Source organism: Notolabrus celidotus, chromosome 1 (genome assembly GCF_009762535.1).
Source record: "Notolabrus celidotus isolate fNotCel1 chromosome 1, fNotCel1.pri, whole genome shotgun sequence".
NCBI lineage: Eukaryota > Metazoa > Chordata > Actinopteri > Labriformes > Labridae > Notolabrus > Notolabrus celidotus.
The window spans coordinates 28,374,267-28,397,434 of record NC_048272.1 but is presented as its reverse complement, the minus strand read 5'-3'; the positions used below and the strand labels follow the sequence as shown (position 1 = coordinate 28,397,434).

At 41.0% G+C, this 23,168-nt stretch overlaps 2 protein-coding genes across 5 annotated transcripts; both read right to left on the bottom strand.

The window, feature by feature from the left end:
- Positions 1-1,691: 1,691 nt before the first annotated feature.
- Positions 1,692-15,720, bottom strand: grm6b (glutamate receptor, metabotropic 6b). Its single transcript, XM_034690484.1, has 11 exons — positions 15,602-15,720; positions 13,602-14,191; positions 9,568-9,784; positions 8,159-8,294; positions 7,826-7,980; positions 7,355-7,495; positions 7,056-7,256; positions 6,147-6,286; positions 4,661-5,284; positions 4,272-4,583; positions 1,692-2,497 (listed from the first exon to the last, which is right to left on the bottom strand). Exons 2-11 carry the CDS (start codon positions 14,136-14,138, stop codon positions 2,258-2,260), a joined length of 2,703 nt encoding a protein of 900 aa, XP_034546375.1. The 5' UTR covers positions 14,139-14,191; positions 15,602-15,720; the 3' UTR covers positions 1,692-2,257.
- Positions 15,721-16,707: 987 nt separating this feature from the next.
- On the bottom strand, positions 16,708-22,735 carry comtb (catechol-O-methyltransferase b). Of its 4 annotated transcripts, none has more exons than XM_034697954.1 (6): positions 22,667-22,735; positions 21,445-21,616; positions 17,641-17,758; positions 17,343-17,536; positions 17,126-17,257; positions 16,708-17,044 (listed from the first exon to the last, which is right to left on the bottom strand). In XM_034697954.1, exons 2-6 carry the CDS (start codon positions 21,613-21,615, stop codon positions 16,865-16,867), a joined length of 795 nt encoding a protein of 264 aa, XP_034553845.1. In that variant the 5' UTR covers position 21,616; positions 22,667-22,735; the 3' UTR covers positions 16,708-16,864. The 4 variants fall into 4 exon arrangements, with proteins under 4 accessions (XP_034553845.1, XP_034553862.1, XP_034553853.1 ...); XM_034697971.1 differs by lacking the exons at positions 21,445-21,616; positions 22,667-22,735 and adding exons at positions 19,305-19,384; positions 20,488-20,517; XM_034697962.1 differs by lacking the exons at positions 21,445-21,616; positions 22,667-22,735 and adding an exon at positions 20,151-20,520.
- Positions 22,736-23,168: the final 433 nt, after the last annotated feature.

The window sequence follows — 23,168 nt, the reverse complement described above, 5'->3', positions numbered from 1 at the left end:
TCCAGTGTAATCAGAAGAAAAGTCACTACATCCCATACAAACGTTATTTCAGAACATTCATATATACAAAAACACAATCCATGCAGTGCAACTGGAGTCGGTAAACAATGATCTCATCCTCACCCTTGGGATTCCTCACACATTAACACCTTCCTGTAGGGCAAAGGTCATCATTTAAACAGCTTTTCCCACATTGACTGCATATAAATATGGACAACGCGCCTCCGTCAGTCTCTTATTGTAAAAAAAAGATGAAGCCAAATACTGTGCACAGATATGTTGCACTGGTGACGTATTTGTAGCAAGGGCAAAAAACAGTCTAGCTGTTGGAGTCATGAAATCAATGTCACATCCCTTTCGCTAACCAAAGCACCCATTTAACGTATAGATAGACAGTCATAGTTCAGTGGAGTCAGTCTACTGTGAACGGTACCTCAGGTCTGTACAGTTCAAAGCTGAACATATTGTGTGTTGATTTGAAGCGGACACTTGTGACTATGAAAGTTTGAAGACTGGTAGTTTTCTTTTTTTCTTTTTTCATTTTCTCTAACCGCTTTTCATTTGCTCTGTTATTTTGGTCAGGAATGCTAGAGATGACACATTTTTCAACAGAGCTGTCAATCATGATGTCACATCCTCATCAAATAAATAAGACTAAAGCCTGAATTATACTTCTGCATCAGCTTCCGTACGTACGCAGAGGCCTACGTATGTAGCCGACGCACACCTCCTCCAAAATGTAATTATGCGTTAAATTGACGCGGACCGCAAGTCTTGTGATTGGTCCACTCGATGACATTGTATTTCCCGCATTAACAGCACTTCCGGGATCACCGCACATCGGCCACATATCGGCCGTGTATTTCATCTCCTCCGACCATAGACTGTAAAAAATATGGACGTAGTATCCGTGACGTCACCCATCTGTTTCTGAAGAGCTGTTTTGAAGCTAATCGGCAGCGGCAGCCATATTGCTTCTGTCGAGCCAGTGTGACGTAAAGAGGCGGGCTTTGAGCCTCCTAGCCAACAGCTGCAGTGTTCCCACAGGCAGCTGTGCCTCTCATTGGAAGACTGGTAATCTCAATATCTTCGAAATTGCCGAATTAGAAAAAAATTCACCCCCCTCACAGTGAGAGGACGTCGAGAAATTAGCTATTCAGACTACACTCGTCTTTGTACCAGGCTGTAAACATGTTTATTTCTGCTGTAAAGATCGTCTTTTCCCCATTCATGTGTATGTGACTTCCGGTACTTCCGGAGCCAGCCTCAAGCGGATCCTCGATGAACTGCAGCTTTTAACACTTCCGCATTGACTCATATTTTTAGACCGGAGGTTGCCGCTTGCCTCAGACGTGTCCTCTCTTTTCTGTAATCATTGCCGTACGATAAACAGTAACACATATCAGCTGTAAAATAACATAACATGCTTTAAACAGAACAGAAAACATAGCAGGGCCGGAAACAGGTGACCCGACTATCAGAGAGACTGCTCTGCCCTCAAGTGTTTTCGTGCAGAATTGCTGCGTGACACAGACACATCGACACACAAGTATGTAGTGCTCATGTCCACGTCAGCCCCTGCGACGCAGAAGTATAAATCAGGCTTAAGCTTCTCCAAAAATGGACACTTGCATCAGCATGAAAAGAACTACCGGTAACTGTAATTGCAGAAAGCATGGTGAGAAAAAAAGTTATTTGATATGTAGTTTAATATTGTAGTTTGACCCATCTGTTGTAATGGAGGAGGCAGTGTTTGGATTTTTGCTAGAGCCAATCACAACGAGAGCTCTACATTTTTTGGCTTCACTCTTTTGGAGCTGTCATGCAGTCCATCATATGTCCTCTGTGGTTTCCCGGGGAAAGGTAAAACAAACTCTACCTCTTTATCACATTGAGGTGTACACAAGGATGTTAAACAAAAAACATCTTAACTTGTCCATTCAGGATGGCTGTACATCCTTCCAGTTCCTGTTCAAGTGTACTAAAATGTTGTCTGTTTAAAGGTGAGCATTTGTTTATCATTTGTGCATCGTCAAAGGTTCAGCAGATCTGAGTTATCTGAGTAAGAATGTTTAGAAACGTCCAAGAACCCTTCAGTGGTGTTTCAAGTGAAAGTTAAAAAAAGTTGGGGGGGGGGGGGCAGCCAAAACTTAAGTATGAAGCTACCTGTTTGTTTGTTCTTTTTCACTTATCACTAGTTATCTCAGTGTCAGCTTGTGGTGTTAGGTGATAAAACGTGGACCTAGTTCACTTTGTTTTACTGTGATCTGTCGGGCACGATCTTGGACTCTCCATTTTGTTTGTCGTTGGACTTCTGGGACAGATGTGTGGACACGGTGGCTGCTTGGACCACAGCTTTGAAACTGCGCTTTCTCTTTTGGACGTTCTGTTCTGGATGGAAGATGATGACATAGACTTTGGGGATATAGAGCATGCCCAGGGACACTGTGGCACTCAGGCTCATGGACACTGTCAGGGTGGTGGTCTGAATGAACATCTGCAACAGAGAAACACAAACAGGTCAGAAAGGTCCCTATATGCACACTTATTGAGACAATTCTGATGTGATTTTGGCATAATTCTTTGAATCCCCATTAATGTGCAGTTAGGTTCTAATCAAATGATCTGACAAAATGATAAACAATATGTTATCTGAGGTTGTCAAAATGCTGCCTTTACAATTTTCATCTACAAGCGCAGGAGGTAGTGTTTTCCCCTGATGAATGATTTATGACCCAGTAAATGTAGTCAGGGAAGGAGGCTCTATTTATGGGCTTTGACCATGTATACTCCTTACTGTTCTACCTCTTATTGCAAATCCGACAGTAATAATGTGAAGTGACTGCTCCTGAGATCTGCCTCCAATAAATTATGAACTCATTATTCCAGCAAACGGTACAGGTCATAAATAAATCAAGCCATACGTGCCATAAATAAGATATATTTGTGCCATAAATAAGTCATAAATTGTACACTATCCCTCGCAGCATTAGCACAACCTGGTATCTCACAGGCCGATGCCTATATAGTCCCAAGCTTTTTTATCCAGTCCTCCTAAATGACCTCTCAATTTCAAAAAGGAGCTGTGATGATTTATGTGCACAAAGTGGATTGTATTCATGCGCTTGGCCCAAGGCGAGCAGAGACACTGATTCACAAACAGTGAGTGCTTCCCCCATATGTGAATACAGACATCAAGCAGGTAAATCATATCTTCGTATACGTGGTCATACACATGATGGAGGATAACAGCCGTCAGCTGGACAAAAGTTGGTGTCTATATTTAGCTCTTTTCTAAGTGATGATTAATTGAATGGGATGGCTGAATTGGTCTACGAGGGGTTCCTACAATCTCTCAGCTCATCTGACCTCCTTTCTCTCCCTCCATCCTTTTCTTAATTCCCTTCATTTCCATTCGGGGGAGGTGAAAAGACTTTGAGAGCACCTCAGGCTTTAATTGTTTCAGCCTGACTGATTCATAATACAGCTCTCCATTAGTCAAAGCATATCTCTGTTTTTCAAATATTCCCCCAACAGTCCCTGACTTAGTGACGGCAGAAATAGCCCACAAGCAAAATTAAACTCAGCAGTCAGTACAGTGGAGGCAGGATGTCCTGTGAGTTCAGAAGGAGGCAAATGCAATGTGACAGGCACAAACTCAGGTTTCCCTTTGAACATCTGAGGAATTCATTTACTCTCTTACAACTACTGTATGTTATTGTGTATTGCATAATTCTGATTCAACAGATCACTGGAAAGCCTGCCATTAATATAAATGATCAGAGCTGAGTTATCACAATTTATCTTCTTAGGTTAATTTGAATTAAACTGTGCAACAAGACAAAACAAGCAAGCAAAACAATCTGTTGATCAAGATTACAACCACAAGAGCAGAATGAACAAGTGCAAAATTTCTGTAAATCTGCCAGTACCACCATCTTTGCTGATTTTCATGTGCATGCCCTGAAATATGCACTGACAGCTCTAACAGACACATAACTGCAATAAGCAGACATAGAGCAGATAACAGCTCCAACACATGACTCATGCCTTAATGTATAAGCAGCATTTTAATAGTAATAATGCACCATTTTTAAGGATATGTATGTAGTTCCAAGTATGCAGATGGTTATTTTTGATCTTCCAGGTAACAATTTACTTCCCTCAGAATTTAAGTGGACTAAAAATATTGAACGGCATAAAACTTTACTACTGAATAATCCCATGAATGGCCACTGGACCTAATGAACATAAAATGTCAAGTTTCTCACCTTTTCAGTAGACTGTGCTGTGCCAAAGAAGATTGGTACGAAGGCCAGCCAGATGATACAGGTGGTGTACATGGTGAAGCCGATGGGTTTGGCTTCGTTGAAGGTTTCAGGAACTCCTCTGCTCTTGATGGCGTACACAGTGCAAGTGATCATCAGCACAATACTGTAGCTCAGACACAGGATGAGGGACAGATCAGACATGTCACACTTAAGGACTCCACGGGCAAACTCTGGGTTTGGGGGCTTCTGCTCCTCGTAGTCAATGATGGTGTGGGGGGGCATAACACCAAACCAGATGAACACCCCGAATACCTGCAGAGAAAAGGAGCATTAGTGCTACAAAGGATTTGGATGATGTGTGTGAAAGTGGCATCCATGTGTATACTTACCTGCACTGAGATGAGTATGAAGGTGATTATCAGCTGAGAGGTTGGACTGATGAACTTTGGGGGTGTGACCGACTTCTTACCCTGTTCAAAGATGCGGTAGATACGATTGGTCTTGGTGAGCATGGCAGAGTAGCTGATGCACATGCCAAGTCCTAGCAGCAGCCTCCTGAAGGCGCACACTGCCGTACTAGGCTCGGCTATCATGAGAAAGGTAATGAGGTAGATGAGGAAGATGCCTGTAAGCAGCACGTAGCTGAGCTCTCTGCCAGATGCTCGAACAATTGGTGTGTCGTTAAAGCGGATGAAGGTGACGATGACTCCAGTGGTGGCCAGAATGCCCAGGATTGCCAGGAAGACAGGAATGATGGCCCAGGGAGAGCTCCACTCCAGCTTAATGATGGGCGTGGGCCGGCAGCCGGTGCGGTTCTTTAGGGGCCTCATGTCGAAGGGGCACATATCACAGGAGAACTCATCCAGAAGGTACTGGTAGCCATCGCAGAGCTCGCAATGCCAGCAGCAGGGAACACCTTTCACCATCTTCTTCCTCTCTCCAGACTCACAGGGGAAACTGCACACCGACTCTGGGATCTTACGGTCACCTCCTGACCACTGCATCTCCTCTGGCTAGAGTAGAGGTGAAAACACAACTTTGTCTAATTGCACTTGACTGGGAAGGATGAAGTTGTAAGACTGAAACTGATGGCCTTAATTCAGGTAGACACTTTTTATATGTTGCCTGTTTTAAACCATTAATCGGTCACCAATCACTTATTTTAGAATGGGTGCATCATTTTAATATACTGTGCCAGGGCATAAGGATCAAGATGCTTAATTAACTGGCTGTAGGTCAGCGATATGTGGTATTCTGATTAGCTAGTTGGCGCTGGACTCTTTCCCCTTTCTGTCAAAATAATCACATTTTGGAAGGCAAATGGACCCATTCAGAATGCAAAACATATATATTCTGATTGAATATGCTTAAAGGCTTTCAAAATAATTGACTTAAATCAATATTTTTTTTATCTTGACAATAGGGGACATAACATATGGAGAAACTCATGAGGATAAGTTGAACATTTAACCAACTCTGGCTTTCGTGCTATGTGTCAGCTGGGATCGATACTACATTTACCATGTTGCTAGAGTGAACAACAGGTAAGCTTAGGTTGATATTTAAGAGAAACAGAGATTGCTAGCTTCTGATTCCAGAAAGTTATTGCATTTGGTCAAGATAGAGTCTGAAACATTTCACCACAATGTTACACTTTGACACTGCTGCTTTTGACAGATTTTGAATGTGTTAATTTCTTAAAATTTAAAACTGTATTTATAGACAAAGCCTAGCCAGTTGTTTTCACATTACCAATCTAAGCTAAGCTAGGCATCTAGCTCCAGTGTTAGCCTACAGACATGGGAGTAGTATCTTCTCAAAGAGTCTAACAATTTATGGAAGTTGTAATCAAAATGGACAAAAAATAATATTTACATTGAGTCGGAGGTGGTTCGTCCACTGGCCGATATCCTTGTAGCCAGGGTTGCTGACATTTGACATTTGGTACTGGAAGATGTCATATCGACCAGGAGCATCACCATTTTCATTGAACATTACTCCAGTTCCTGCGCTGCCTGTTTGATAGACACAAAGTTTTAATGCCCTGTGTACTGCCAATAAGTAGTGAGTCAGAAAACATCTGAAATTCCAGCTCTCTTAACTGTAGACAAGCATCCCCATCTTTAGTGGCAGAGACAACACTCACACACAGTTGAATACAGCTTGTGTTTGCTTATCTTCAGTCTTGTGCAATCATGTGAAAACTGAGTGCAGGATGCTCTTTAGTGAAGTCTCTCCTCCATGCATACAGTCTTCCAGTGCACTCTGCTCTGTTGCCCTAACATGATTGAATGTTGGTCTCAGGTCCCTGCAGGCGCTCAAACAGAAAATCTTCCACACAAGGCAAGGTCATCCAGCAAGCAGAGAGCAGTAAATAGGATGCTTTCATAGAACATTTTTTTTTCTATTTCTAAACCTTGACTTTTTTATGAAAGACGAGGATGAAAAGCGGGAGCATTGTGTATAGGGAAGAGCAAGGAGGCAGCCCTAGGGAAGGGATGTGGCCTTGAAGAAATGTGCTGTCTGCTGTTGCTAGGTACATCAGCACAGACATTTCAAGACCTTAGAGCTGACCTCCCTTCCATGGTTTTTCTGTCTTTAATTTGCTTCTTTTCAAACCTTCTGCGGAAATGTAGTAAGGTGTTTTGCAAGCTCACATCTTCTAAAGTCATTTTTTTCCAGTGTGTAGCAGGAACAAAATGTAAAGAAATCAAAAGATTTCTTCCAGACAAACTTCCAGAGACCGAAGAAAAAGCACTGAATTATGCAATTTCGTAAGCTCACCATTGAAGTTGACAGAACGAATGTATTGGAGAAGCATCCGTCCCTCCACTGGGTCCATCTTCTCGCAGACACCCATGGAGCCAGGACATAAGTCCAGGTGCATGCTGTGTAAGGCGTGGGCCATGGCGTACACAGCATCTATGACAAACTGCACCTTGCCCTCCTGCTCGTACTGAGAGTCTCGGCTGATTCTTTCTTCACCTGAAGGACGGCAGATGTCAAATAGAGCATAATGATAAAACAACACAGAACAAGATGAAAACTAGCATTAAGTCTTCTACAACTTGTGGCCCCCTCACCTGTACATTTTCTTCTGCCAAGATCATACTTTATACCAGGGCGAGTTAATTTGCATTTGAAGTCATCCTCCCAGAATTCCGCAAACCAGATGTTTCTTCTGTTGTTTTCTAAGGATCTTGAACTGAAGTACTGGTCGAACCCTAAACAGTTTCACAAACTTGACTTTATTGCATGATTATTTCAGTGTCACACATGCTTTGATTCCACATTTATCAAATTCATACCAGTCTAAAAATGCTATAAAATTAGAAAAGTATCTAATTTCCACCATAAAATACTGAAACAACTCTACATACTGATTTTAGTGACTTGGAGGATAAACCGAAAATGTGTTATTTTAAATCCTCTCCTCAGTTTGTGGTATTCATATAAGACTCATCTATCAATGTGCTCATTTTATCGTGGATAATATTTAGGTCTGGAGTTAGTTAGAGTTCAATGTAATATTTGTTAGAATAAATTCGCCCTACCATCAATAGAGGCTCTTTTGGGCAGGATAGTCACAGCCCCTTCAGCCACCTCCTCCTGGTCTTGAATGGGGGAGCTCTTGGCCCCCCAGCTATCCGAGCCAACAAACAGGAAGTGGCCTGTCAGATTAGCCTTTTTGGCAGCCTGCAACACTCGTCTGGAGGAGGACAGATTGTAATTTATTGTACAACAGCAGCTTTACTCATCTGCTAGATACCAATATCATCATTAAAAATTAGACTTGATTACTTAATATGAAACAGTATTATTGTGCACATTTTGACTCCCAGCTAGTTCTCTGTCTCTAAGATGATGAGCGGCAGAGCTTGACTCACTTGATGTCATCCTCGTTGGCAAAGATGATGACCCCTCGAGCATTGGAGGTCTCCATCAGTCTCTTGATGATCTTCTCAAATTCCCCTGGTCTGGGCTCTCTGGGAATCTTTATGGACTGTCCAATACACAGCCCCCCTGTGTCACAGACATAAGGAATATTTTGTATTGTAAGTGTACATCCCAGCTTTCTCTCCCATAGCACAGAAATATAATCTCAAAAATAAAAGCTATTAAATAGCTGAAAAAATAAAAAGTATGTTATAAGTTGCAGAGGAGGATTTAGGATGTGTTGATATTGCTTAAACTTAATAAGGCCACCCCTCAATGTGAATGGTGATGGTCTGAATTTTCATAAAACAAAACTTGACATCAAAACTCTTATATGTCCAATATTTTGGTTTATGGCTACAGATCTTGCCAAGCCGTTCAAATCCGTATCAGCCTTATCAGCAAATGTCAGCATTCAAATTTCTTAACAAAACTGAGGTGGCTAATACGATAAACATAACACATGCATTGTTACTTGGAAGCTAGTTAGCAAACTGATCTTAGCATTTCTTGTTTAATGTCAGCTTATGCCACTTAGAGTACAGTCATTTAACTGCAAGCATGGTTGTAGCCTAGAGCTATTTTAAGTCTTAGTTTACACATAAAGGGCACAGACAGTCTTAGAAAGTACAGAAACTAGAGCACATGTCTGAATAAAGAAACACTTCTCTGAGGTTATTTCTTTGAGAAACATTCAAGTACTTAGTCTACAGCCAAAAGGATTGTTTGTTGTTAACTAATTCCATGTTGCTGATAGGCAGTCCTAAACTCATAGTGCAGGAGGGGCTAACTGTCAATCATAAACCGATTTATTGGTCAATTTTAAAATATAATGTTTTTATAGAGGAAAAGTCAAAAGATCATGAAAAAGACTGTCCCTGTTCAATCACATTTTGTGGCAATTTATTGGTCTTCAAGCTATTTTAGTTAAAACAAAAAAGAAATGGGATCACCCAAGTCATTTGGAATCATCCTTTTGGGACCATAGATAGAAATAACAGTGAATTTTACCAATCCTGTGGAGGTAAGATTTCAGCCTGGACCAATACGGTGCACCAACCACATCACTAGAGGGGCAGAAAACAACGTTCTGCTTTTACAGTAAACTGTCCATCATTTTTGATTATGAACGATATCTGTGTCTTTGATAATAAAAAAATATGATCTCTAGTCATTCTATTTGATGTTTTAAAGCCACACCAGGTGACGACTTCTGTTCACCCTGTTAGTCCTTGTGTATTAAAGGATTTTTTTGTTCCTATTTTAGTCTTCAAATGAGTAAGAACAACGTGGCTTGATAAGTGAATAATCCTCTATTGCCATGGCAGTGAGTTCATATTTATGAGGCCAGAAACACAACCTGCTTCTCTGGATATCTGGAGGAAGGCATCCACACCACTCTCTCCATAGTTGCCCTCAGAGGCAATTGTAGAGACGTAGTTCCAGCCCATGGCTTTGACGATGTCCACCATGGCTTGAGCCTGGTAGGAGTCTGGAGGTACCACACGAGAGAAGAACTCATAGCGGCTGTTGTCGCTCAGCTCCGGGGCAGTGGAGGCGTAGCTGATCTGGGGGATCTGAGACACATGGATGGGTGAGTGGTGATGAAAGGGTCCAGTCAAGTGGAAAAACTAAGTGTCTCTGACTATTAGGCTAATATAAAATACAAAAGGTAAAAGAATGACTAGAAGAGGCAGTGACCCATGTCAGAGGATGATTCACCACTTACTCACTCACAAAACCTTAACAGTGTCAAATGGAGATCTTTCACATTAATAGTAACAAGTTATGGTGCACTGAAATCCCAAAAGTGGAGTTTCGTAGAGACGTATGATCTTCTGAAGGTCCTGTTCACCCATCATTTCAAAAAACGAGGCAACTTTCTCAGTGCTGTTTGCTCAGTCTGCTCTGTACTGAGCACATAACGTCACAGGGAAGTACAGATGGTAGAAACTACAGCTGTAAGAGCATTTGTTTGTGGGGAAAAATGGATGAGAAGATTAATTGCTGGTGTGCTGGTTCTTTAATGACACAGTTTATTTTGATAGTCTCAACCCTGACCCTACTAATGCCGGGCCCCAAGCGTGGCTTAACGCCAGGCCCTCTGAAGGGGACTAGGAGAGAAAGGTAGACACAAGGGGTAGTGAAGGGAGAAGGAGAGAGGAGCGAGAGAACCATTTCACAGATTATCTGGAAGGATTATAGGGGTTTTAGTCAAATTACGTTAAGCACAGAGGGAGAGACAGAGATCAAGAGACTGGAAAAGGGCTAGCATTTCTCAGCTGTAAGCCATACAATATATTTAATTCCAGTGGCCACGTGCAGCTTCAATTTACTCCTGTTTGTCAACCCAGTCAAAGTTGGATCTACTGTTCAGCCTTCATGTTACAGAACACATCTTCAGCCAGAGGTGATTGTTGACCTCCCCTTCACTCACACACACACACACACACACACACACACACACACACACACACACACACACACACACATACACAAAACCCAATAGCTTCCATTGGTGTTTTATCGATCTGCGGACATAAGAAATGTGTCCAGAAGAGTTTCTGCTAGTGGCAACAAGGCGATACAATTGTTTGCATAGAAATTTGTAAAGAACAAGGCAGCACATAATCCTGTCCAAATGAATCCTGTAAAAGCATCTGCACCAATTTACTGTGTACAATCAATGAGCTGTATCAGTAACAAGTATCCACTTACAATCCAGCACTACTGAACTCTTCTCACTGTCGGTTCATAGATAGATAGCGGATATTCTGGGATCCAGGCCAAGGAAACATGATAGTGGTTTAGCTCTGACCTAATGGCCTTATTAAACTGAACTAAAGGTTAAACAGGAGAGAGTGCAGATATTCAGATGTTTTGAGAAAGCATAGGTTTTTTTGATCATCAAGAAAATGTGGCTGCAGAATGATTTATCTATTGAAAACTTGCCCAAGATCATAAAAAAAATGGATAAGCATGTTGTGTGCTTGAGAGTCATATCAATTTGCAAAAGACTGAAAACACACTACATTTAGTGTATATTATTATAAAGCCATCGATATTACTAAAATGTTACTGTGCAGATTCTTTTGGAGTAGTTGCGTTTATAAAATGTCAAAAACAGGTAAGAATATAATGTGCTTTGCCACCACCCTCTAAAAAGTGTTCATACGTCTGAACAGTGGTTAAAATCTGAAGATATTTAGTTTACAGTGAATACAGAAAATACTTAAGTTAAGGGTCATTAAATGATACTGTCTTTAGCCGGATGGTCATTCATCAATGCCACAATTAAGGGCATTTCTTCGAGGTTCTATTCAAAAGAATGAACTATGTGTGTAACCCTCTTGTTGCTCGAGCTAATCATCTGTTTAATGTGCTGTTATTTAACAGTTTGATTTGTTGAGTGTCAAACAAAGTTGTCATTCAGACTTTGTTAGAATGATATAAAATGACCAACAGATTCAGTTTCCATGAATTACAGCCAACATGATGAGAGTATGTATGGAGGATGCTGAAGCTCCTCCAGCTCTGGCTGAGAGCAGATGTTCAACATAAAGTTGATATGAGTCAAGAAGCATCCGCGCTCCGGAGAGCAGCACATATGGACAGCAGTAGGAAACATACCATTTAGTTAAATCTACTCCACGCTCCATGTTACAAGTTGCTGTTATCCCAGAACCAATGTCATCCCGATGCCCTAATGCTCTATTTTCAGCCCAGGGTCCTGAGCTGATGAGAGGGGCTTAGTGGAGGTTGGGATCTATAATTCTGTAGTTAACATCTGCCTGTATGAAAGCTGCGCTTCCTTGGCTCTTAACTTGACATCATCACTATAAAGAGAGCTCCAGAAAGGGGCACTTAGACAAGTAACGTGTCATTTTATGCGTAAAAATTAATTTAGCCAATTTAATCCACACTAATATTTTTCAAATGTTTGTAGATGACAGGCTATGTCAGTAAGTGGATGAGAACATGACATAATGTGGGATTTACACAGACTCACTGTCCATTCATCACTATAAGCAGTGTAATCAATTATCAGAGGTCAATCATCTGTCAAAAAAAACTCTACACTGAACACATAAAAGGGATTAGCGTGCAGAGGCTAACACTAACAATGGACTTTGAATCCAAGGATATGAACCAACTATCAACATGGGAAGCTCTGCCACATAATTGATTGTTTTAAATGATGTGCTTCAAATTATTAGAATGTGCAGAAGTGTCTATACAGCAGAAACAAGATCCAGGTACACCAGTAAATCGATATTTGTAAAATAGGTTTGTAACATGTCTAACTGAACTGTAACTTAACTCTACCTAGGCCATGCTTAAGAATACAGACAATCGGGGCACCAGTGGCCTAGCAGTCTAAGTGAGCCCCATATACAGATGCTATAGTCCTCGACACAGAGGTCGCTGGTTTTGACCATTTGCTGCATGTCTTCCCCCACTCTCTGCTCCCCACGTTTCCTGTCTTTCTTCAGCTGTCCTATAAATAAAGGGAAAAAGCCCCAAAATATAACTTAAATAAAAAAGAGTACAGACAATAAAGGCCCACTCATCATCCAATAGTGGACTTCAAATGAAAGACAACTTTGTGTTAACATACACCCTAGCCCCAAAGTGAAAAAGAGGATGAAGTTCAGCTAGATTGAGTGTTTGTTTGTGTTCAGATGCATGAGAGGAATTTCAGAATCACTTAACACAAAAGATAACAGAAGTCAACCTGAAAGTTGATGGCTATTGTCAAAGTCTTGGCGGACTCTAAGAGAGAAAGTCATTCACCAACTCTTGAACGTCTTATGTGAAGTAACAATGATGCCCTAATCATTAATTTAATCAGAAGGATTTAAAGGTGGGTAATACAAGAAATCTCTATATATTAATTGTAAGATACACGGTATGTACACATTTACTTTGGTTGTTTAGCAGTATAGCTTATCAAATTGGGAGGGCTCATGTTGCAGTGTGTGGAACAAGTCGTTATCACTCATACATAAAACATGCAGCCCAAAGTGCTTCACAGAATAACAGTTATCCAAAGGAAAGAATATGAATAAATTGATTGATAAATGATTAAATAACACTGACGAAAGTTTTATAATATCATAATTTTTGGTAAAGTTTTAACTGTTTTCAACTTCTTTCATTATTTTGGACCCCTTTAAATTTATTTTGGGCAAACAGGGAGATCCCAACCCCGCGACTTTGAACCCAGCCTTTAGCTCGTGCCCTTATGTCCCCTTTGGGATTAATCATGAAAGGAAATCACAGATAGTGACATTCACCTGGATTCACTCTACCAGTTTACTACCAAACAAAGGAAATATTTAAATAAAATGTCTATTTGTGGTCTATGAAAACAGGAAGGGAAAGGAAACTCACTGCAAACAGTCTGAGAACATTGGCCACCATGATAGAGACTGAGCTGCCAGATGCCCCAATCACTCCGACCACCCTCTCTGGCTTGGGGATGATGGGAGGCTCTCCATTTGAGCAGCGCACATCTGATGTGTCCTTCTGGATGAGGGCCTGCACGAAGGTGAGTGACTGCTCCAAGGCGTATGTGTCTCTGGAGCAAGTGTCCAGAATGCGGGCTCCCAGAGTGATGTTGGGCAGCAGGTCCGGGTCACTGTTAATCTGGTCCAAAGCATACAGCATGGCCTCCAAACGATGGATCCCCTTTTCTTTCTTGACATCTCCACAGGGCACTCCTGCAGGGCCCCTGGAGTGCACAGGGAACAGCCCACCCAAGGTGATGTCACCCTCAATTTTGATGGACTGGGGTTGGACGCCCTGCTGAGCCCATGAGCTTGAGCCAATGCTCACCAGCAGCACCCACATCAGCCGGAGCCATGTTTGGTGCCCCGAAGGTGAACTGAGCCAGCAGCACTGATGGGATGAGTGAGCCTCTGATGTCATGATGACCAGCAGAGGTACTGATAGCACCCGGCCACTCCCTCTACCTTTGACACCTGGGGGCAGTCAGAGAGGGAATTCAAGGTTTGATCACCATCTCATCATAATGACAGTAAGAATCATATTCAAACTCATCTTTACTGAAAGAAATGCAAAAATTAAGTTTCTATGAAACTCATTTGATCATTTTATGTTGTCTGTCGTCATTGTATGCTTATAATTCAGCTATGAAGTTACATTTTCTTTCCATAGTGTTTAAATAAGTCGTTGAACATTCATATTCTGAATTTTTGTGAAATCTGCATTAAGCAATGCCACTGTAAAATAATTACAGACAACCATCAGTATTGCATAGTTATATCAGATAAAAGTAGTTCAATAAGATGAAAATTAATGTGTTTGATAACTTGTTAAATACAGTTCCTGTTACTTTTGCATGAATTCTGGGTTCTTATTTACAAAAACAAAAAAGGAAAGGAAAAGGAAACTCATGTTTACCTCAACAGGTAAAAAAAAAATGTCTTGTTACTGGAGCAAAAAATATATTAAATAAATTAATCAATTAAAAAATCTAATTTTTTTGTAGCTTTCCATTTCTTCCACGGGCCTATCTAATGTTTCATGTCTGCACAACATGACACTGTAACTGTAGACCTGTCAATAGATCAGTGATGTTGAAGAAGGAAAAGAAGATGCTTGGAGATTTCTTCATTTTTCACAAAAATTTTGTTTGAAAATGTGACATAAGGCTGCAGTATGTTTCTGTGACCCAAACTTTGAAACTATATCATAAAGGACAATATAAAAGCTATTAATGCAAAAACCATAGGAAGGTTGTGTTGATTTTAGCCAGCATGCTGGATGACAGAATGTGCAGAAGAGAGAAAATTGGAAGCTTTTATCATGGAGAGCTGAGAGCCCATGATGGAAAACACTATAAATTTTGCAAAACAGAAAACATCTACCAAAGCTTTATACCGCATTTCATGCTCCAAAAGTTGGAGCAGGTTAATCTTATCTCATGAGGACCTTTTAGAAAAAAATACCACTGAAAGAAAAAAAAAATGGATTATCATCTGTGTTAAAATATTTAAGGTTTTTCTGCAGATCTTGACCATACGACAATCATATGAAGTTAATTTCATCTTAAATATTTTTTTCCAATAAATTGTATTTAATGAATAAAAACCGACATCAAATATTTTCTTATGCACACAAATTGGATTTTCCTCTGAAATTGCATTCTCTGCATTAAACTCATTCATATAATTCTGAATCTGTCTATATTTCTGAGCGCACTTGTAAAGTTGGAATTATTCAAACTACTTGGAAAGATTATCAAGACCAACATAAGGAGAGTGTACATCTGCAGAGATTTAAGCGTTATAGACCACACAACTGTTGCATAAAATGTGCCTTATAAAAATGTACATTACATGCAACCTTCAAGTAAAGACACTACTTACCTGTCCATTCTTCATTGACCACTCTTCATTTTATCCATCACATGAACTCTTCCAACAGGCCTCTGTCCATGGTGTGAAACGTGACTATATACTTAGAGGCCAGGCTCTCCTCTCCTCACAATAACTAAATCCTCTGTCATCTCAGACCGCCGTTGTGCACTCTCTAAAATAACCAGAACACACTGAGCGCAATGCACTAAAAAAGAAGTAGTTTTGAATGGATGAAGACAAAATGATAACACTGACTTTTGTGGCTTCAGGCTGTAGTATCATGGCAAAGTCAAGGAAACGTGTCGGGAAAAAAAACGCAATATAACAGCAGTGAGATTCAACAAATCACTGCCAAATCCCTTAAAAGCTCTCTCTCTCTCCCTATGTCGTTCTTTCCCTCTGCGTGCATCTCTGTGCAGGCACTCCCCCCACCGACACCCCCCTCATTCCGCTCACTCTCTGTCACTCTCTCTTGCGCGCTCTCTCTCTCTCTCCCTTTCTCTCTGTCACTCTCTTTTGAACCCGCTTCTTGTTAGTTCTCTCAGCACACTAATGGCCACAGATTGGGATTATCATGCAGGCGTCTGTGAAGAAAGCACTACGTGGACCAGCCCATTTCTTTTTTTTTTTTTTTCATACAGCTAAACCAAATATCCCCCACCCCCACCGCCCCAACAACAGTATGATGGAACTCTGTCACTTTGAGAGATTAGAAGAGCAGCCATTTGACTCTCTCTCTCTCTCTCTCTCTCTCTCTCTCTCTCTCTCTCTCTCTCTTTCTCTCTCTCTCTCTCTCTCTCCCCAAAAGACACATACTACCTCTCCTCACACACCTGTCAACACTGGCACAATGGAAGAGAATATCTGAGGACCAAACAGGCTTTTTGTTGTGCACAGGATGCAGCTGGATTATATTTATTATTGATTACAGCCAATGCGCATGGGGAAAGCAGGCCCCAGATCAGTTTGCAGGTCATCATTTGTCCATTAGATGCTTGAACCCAGAAACAGTACTTCCGTTTTATGCACCTTTATAGACATATTAATGCCCTTTTTATGTACTAGGATTTCCATCCTATGGTGCCTGAATGAATAAAGTTTACAACTCACAAACATTTTTCCCAACATGACATTTTTATTTCAAGTGAACTCACGCTATAATATATTAGAAAAACAGATTTTACAGATTATAAATGTGTTCAGTAAACCTGAGAGTTAAAGGTGTCTGGTTTGTTAGTTCCTGTGTAAAACATGAGATTATTTTGTTGCAAACTACCCCAAGAAGACAGACTTCTCCAAGCCATCCTCCACTTTGGTGTACTCCAGGTGAGATTTAAAGTACTGGCTTTCATATTGTGAGCTGCTGCGGACATATTCCAGGTACTCAGGAGCTCCTGGGCAGATGACATTGTCAGCCAGCAGGATGCTTCCTTTTCTGAGGAGGCCACACTCCTGATGAAAAAGGAAAAATAGTTTGTCAGTGGCAGAAAAAAATAAGACAACATTAAAAGATAATGAGCATTATAAACTTGCCTCAATCAGTTTTGTGTCAGGAAGGTAACGATCCTTCCAGTGGTCCAGGAAAACAAAATCAAATGTATTCAACCCAAACTGCTCCTTCATTTTTGGGATCCAGTCACCAGATGCTCCTACAACTAAGTGGACCTAGAAAGAGGAAACAGGTTGATTCTGACCTTTAAACTCTAGGTAAGATATGTTCTTTATTCTGTGTGAAGACATCTGACCTCACCTTTTCTTCTAGCCCTGCCCAAGCAATGACTTGACGGGCAATTGCAGCAAAGTCTGGATTAAATTCAAGGGTGATGAGCTTGGCATGAGGGGAAAGCAGGCTTGCAATCCGCACTGTAGAGTATCCACAGTAGGTTCCCAGTTCCAGCACAGTGGCCGGGTTTACCTCAGACACCACTGAGTCAAGAATACAGCCTGTGGTGAAATAAATACATTAAGGAAAAGTAGAAACCAAAAGTTCAAGAGAGGATATATTAAAACAGATGACAGCATATTGTCACATGAAGACAAATAAATACCTTTCTCATCCCCCACGTTCATGGCCCACTCCTTCTGTCTGCAGAACTGATCGATGGCTCTGACCACGCTACGAGGGTCCCCTCTAGTGGCATTCTTTTGTACTGCACCCAGGAGCCGCTGAAGAGAGAGAGAAATAGTACCACTTTACTACCATGTAACCAAACATTAATAATTAATCTATAATCCCTTTCTACTTGATTCATAAGCAGACATCATAAAATAAGTGCTCAGTTGTAAACCTTTATTCAGGGTAAATATTTCATTTGTTGGTGTTCCTTTAATTGAGTTTATTCCATCTTGTGTGAGAATGATTGCATGTGAACACACTCAAAACTGTAAAACTGTGTCTCTTTAAAAATCCAATCAAAAAAAACATACAGCTCAGCTAAACCTCTTTCTTTCAGATGGTAATTTGTTTCATTTGAACGTGGCAAAAAGAAGATCTTGATCAGGGTCTATAGCAGCCGTAGCTTAACACCTTTGTTGTGTTAAGTGTATAACAGAGGAGGGATAAAAGTAGAAAGAAGGGAGAAGAAAGAGGGTCTAGAGCTAAACATCATTGAGAAGACATTCTGTATAATGTAGTCAGGGTGGACCTGAATGATCCTCTCCTTATATAGGCCCCATATGTCAAATTTCTCATCGCTCTGATGCACAAGTTTGAAAGGCATCCTTTAAAGATTAGATTTCCATAAACCTTTAGTTCTGGGTTAGTTCAAGGTAGACTAGATAACATATGCTGCATCTCCTTTGCTATATAAAGGGATTTGTAAGCGTGGCCTAGTTGTTTTGGCTAAAAAATTTGGCAAAAATCCAAACTGCAATCCAAGTGTTTATTTTCAGAGAGTAGAAAACACATGTGTACCATTATGCAGGCCTGGGGGATGAGGAAATAAGAATAATTCTTGTGGGGGAGTAGCAAAATGTGAAATGGAAGTGTTAACCAAAGTTAGGGACAGAGCTCTACACAGTGCCACTTGGGCCCTTGCTGCTCAGAATGCTCTTCGTACAATAGCACTACTCCTCAACATCTGATTTAACTTCGACTTCAACCTCCTGTTGTATAGCAGCTGGCTCCTACCAAGAGTGAAGGATTCATGACTTGTAACGATTTAACTCACCTCAGACTCCTACCTGCTCTGCAAATGATCTTAACTTGTGCAATAGAGTAAAAAAAATGACATAACTCAAATACATTTACGTAAAGTTACTCCTCAAATTTCACCTACAAGAGCATTTCTTATTTCAACTGTCCAAACACCCCTCCATCTCATTAATACATGGTGTTTTCACTTGGCACATCTTCTCTTAAGCCAATGGCATGGTTTACTTCTGTTTTGCACTTTCTGGTTTTGGAGGTGGAATTCAAATGTTTCATATAACAAAATTATCAAACTGCTTCATTTTGGGATCTGGCATTTGTAGCCGTTCTACATGAAGAAATATTTGAGTTTTGTCAAGGGGCTTTCACACGCAGTGGTGATACGCTATGTCAACTTTCACACAGGCCTCTCAGCCTGCATGATAAATAAGCATGGCTGTGTAACCTCACAGCATGCATGTGTGCACTTTGCTCTACAGGGCATGGGATTTCCCTGTAACAGGATAGGTCTGTCTTTTCGAAGTGGGGTTTTGAGGTACTTGTTGATAGTAAGTGTATTACCTGCAGGAGATGCCGGTCAGCTCTGCCCCTTTGTTGAAAAAACAGCTGAAGAACCAGCATGGAAGCTAGGCCATCACCTGCTATAGACGCCAATTTTAACAAACACTGACCCAGACAATAGGTGTAGGTGTAGGTGTGCACTCCATTAAGAAAAATGTCAGTGTGTCAGTTTGCCATCAGAAAGCCCATTTGTTTTTGCACTATTCACATTTGTGTTTCTCTACACGCAGTGCACTGATCAGCTGATCTAACCTATAGCAGGTCAACTTGATTTTTGCCCTGTACACATATTGAGAATGGATTGAATTGTGATCATTTTGTATCTCAGATACTAACATATTGGCATCTTAGATTAAATCAGGCAGACACAATAATGGCTGTAGAGTTTATTTCTGCGCAAACTGCCATTCGGCTTGTCTGGTTTTCTTGTTTAACTTCTGAAAATTGAAGAAAGTGGGTAAAACAGCAGTGTTCAGTATGGCAGGGAACTCTGGTTCCTGAGTGATGCACACTGCAGCCAAATGTGATCAGCTGGCATCCCCTGAATCAGAAAGATCCTTAAATACTGTGCCTGAAGAAAGCCCCCGTGGCTTCGCCCTTATTTCCGACAAGTTTTTTTCGCGTTGTTATTCAAGAGCACCAGGAGTTTACCACATTACATCGCTGAGCACACGGTAACTTTGTTTCTGTGTTCTGTATTCTTAAATACTGTTGTGAGTAAGTCACACAGATGCCATCAGTAGCTTTTTTTTGTGTGTGAATGGGTTCACAGTTTACAGACATACCACTGGGTACCTGGGGATTTCTCCTGCTGTCCAGTTACAACTAAAATGTGTGCCCTCTTACCTCCAGTTCGTTGAATCTCATTTCCTCTGTAAACTCTGGATCATAAAGAGTGTCCTCTTGTTCCCACAATAAACACCATGTCATTGTCGTTATCAAACTCACTCACTCATTTTTCAGATTGTATTTATGTCTCTTTAAAAGCCTGCAGATCTGAACAGCAGATTAGCATCCTGTAGATGAAGGAACTTATTTGTCACGTCTGAGAATAGTGCAAAAAACAAATGGGCTTTTTGACTGCAAAGTAGAGCACTGAAAATTATTTAAATTCAACTTCAACTTCCACTGGAATAAGTGTTTTGGTTTCTTAAAATTGGCCAAATTACGTGATAGACCTGACCCATAGACTGTATAAAATATGGACGTAGTATCCGTGACGTCACCCATCTGAGCAACACCTGAGCGCTGTTTTGAGGCCAATCGATGGCGGCAGCCATATTGAAATGCGTAACTCAACCAGGCATTGTGTGACGTAAAAAGGAGGGGTTTGAGCCTCCTAGCCAACAGCTATGCGTTCCCCACCGGGAGTCGTCAGTCATGCCCTTATTTGGGCAAAACTCGTAATCTTAATATCTTCTGAACCGTCACGTTAGAACAAAATTCTAATTTTCTAATTCATTGTCTTTTTTATAACATAAAAAAAGATGGAACCAGGCTGGACTCACTGAAGGCTGTGGTGGAGAGATGCACACATAAGAAGCTAGAGGCCATTCTAAATTACATAGATCATCCACTTCACAACTTCTTTGTGGACCAGAGAAACAGAAGCAGTGGACGGCTCATCTCCCTGGGCAGCAGGACTGAGAAAATCATTCATCCCTGCAGCCATTAGGCTTCATAACTCTCTAGCCAATGGGAGATGAGCTGACAGACACCCAAATTACTTGTTTTAGGTGATTTTCATAATTTTATCTGCCAGACACCTGAATTTCCCCCTTCAGGGATTAATAACTTCATTACTTTTCATTGAGTTATTTTTAAACTGATTTTAGGGAGACAGTGTTATTAAAGCTCCTGTGAAAAATCCAAAGCTGGTCATAACACAGACTGAAATTAAAAGTGATGCCTCTTTATGATCAACAATAGCAAACAAGACCATGAGCAAGAGGACTAACTATTTCTATGCAGTTGTTCTGAATGTCTTAAAACACTGTTGCGGGGCAGGTGTCAGTCAAGCAGCAGGAACAGCCTTTTATCAAATTTCATTTTGGAAATACCCCCCTCCCCCCAATATTGCAGTTCTGAATTTGGCAAAGCTGCTCTAGTAAGAGGTGAACACTTATTATAGAATGCAAACCTGAGGACGTGTAGACTGGGTCAGAGTGTCCAACATCCACTCCACAATGACATCATGCCATATGAGTGCCAGCCCTCCATGATACTGCACAGCAGCAGGGATGATCCATCTGTACAGAGCATACAGAAGAGCTGCTCCACCAGTACAACTGTAAAGAAGAGTCAGCCACATCCTGCAGCCAAGGCAGAGAGCAAACATCAGTCAGTATGGTTAATTGTGGTGTTATGGGTAGAAGCTGTGAGGAACAAACTGCAGGCACAGCACATTAACAACGCAGCCACCTTCATCTGATAAAAGAAAGCCCTCATATCTCCTTTTATTTGAAGGGAGAGGTGTCCCTTTGTGTGAGGCTAATGATATGGGTGTTTACTATGCTGAGTACAATACTGTGTCTGCTCCTGTTTTCATTATCAGCTGCAGCTGACAGGTTCAATCTGCACACCCACACACCTCAGTGTGATCATATCATTTAATATTAGATTCACAAGGCACTGGTAAACGTATAAAACAGTGCTGTGTGAGCAGTCTTTTCTGCTCTCTGGAACAGTTAGTTTATTTAGTTATCTCCAGCAGTGATGAATAAGAAAGAAAAGAGCAGAAAGGAAAAGAGAAACACAGCCAGAATCCTAAACAAGAGCCCCTTCTGCAGGGAATCAGCAAAGACTACGGCTGGAAACGGCATTACCTTGCACTAATAATGGAACCGTGAAAGACCAGTGGTGGTTGAGGTAATTCCTTTTGATCAGGAGTTTGAGTTGCATGGCAACTGGCTGGGGGTTAAGAGCTGTGTCACAAAAGGCAGAGCCAGGGACTTCAACCTTTACTTTGCTTTCATCCTAACGTTCTCACAACCAAGGGATTCAGAAATGCAGAATAGTCATTTCACGACTTGAGAAACACACACTTGCATATTTAATCATGGTGTTATGAGACAAATCCACATGTAACATGCTGTGCATGCTTTCAAAGAGAATTAAATCCCTATGCAAATCATGTCACAGAAAGTTTTCATGTAAAAGAACAAAAAGAATGACAAGATTGTTCTATTCTGCATTTCCCAGTGTTACAGTATACAATTGCACATGCTGTACAGTACTGAAATTAAAACCAGACTAATCCATGATCTCCCCTGAGCAACACAAGAACAAACACTTGTTAAGCTCTAAAAAAAACACAGCATGAAAGGATTTCTCATTAAAATCTTTAGGAAAATAAGACTTACACGTCTGGGCAGGCTGTGCTCCCTGTCCACTTCTCACCTCCTCTCGCTTCCAGAGGAAGATCTGTGAGTTCTCTTACAGCCGGACATATGTCTGCATCTATAAGAGACTAACTCCTCCCCTTCCATCCCCCCACGGAGCTCCGCTGAAACTGAGCATGCAAGGAATGCACAAGGGACCCAATCTCTACCGTCTGCAGAACATATGCAAACACAGATACATGTAGATGCTGGTGTATTGAGAAAAAAACATCCAGCTACTGGAGGGTGTTCAATGATTTCTTCTTTAAACTGTGAGTGGTGTTGTAACCTATGTTTGAGTAATTACTTCATACCTATTTGGTAACATTTTCACCTTTTCCCCCAAGGTAATTCAAATTAGGTTTCCATCAAGGATTGCAGTTTGTTCTTTTGTTTTTTCCTTAATGACGTTTTCTTTGGTAAATTATCAGAGCAATCCTTTGAGTTGAAAGTTTCAAGACTGTGCTGTGCATATAATCCATCT

What these genes read in the sequence shown, in the direction of transcription:
- comtb (XM_034697954.1), bottom strand. Translation starts at nt 21,615, where the DNA reads ATGTGGCTGACTCTTCTTTACAGTTGTACTGGTGGAGCAGCTCTTCTG. An exon ending in GAACGTGGGGGATGAGAAAG is followed by an intron (nt 17,537 to 17,640) that starts GTATTTATTTGT and finishes ATTTCACCACAG; the next exon opens with GCTGTATTCTTGACTCAGTG. An exon ending in CTGACACAAAACTGATTGAG is followed by an intron (nt 17,045 to 17,125) that starts GCAAGTTTATAA and finishes CTTTTTCATCAG; the next exon opens with GAGTGTGGCCTCCTCAGAAA.
- grm6b (XM_034690484.1), bottom strand. Translation starts at nt 14,138, where the DNA reads ATGACATCAGAGGCTCACTCATCCCATCAGTGCTGCTGGCTCAGTTCA. An exon ending in TCGTTCTGTCAACTTCAATG is followed by an intron (nt 6,287 to 7,055) that starts GTGAGCTTACGA and finishes TCTATCAAACAG; the next exon opens with GCAGCGCAGGAACTGGAGTA. An exon ending in CAGCACAGTCTACTGAAAAG is followed by an intron (nt 2,498 to 4,271) that starts GTGAGAAACTTG and finishes TCTCTGTTGCAG; the next exon opens with ATGTTCATTCAGACCACCAC.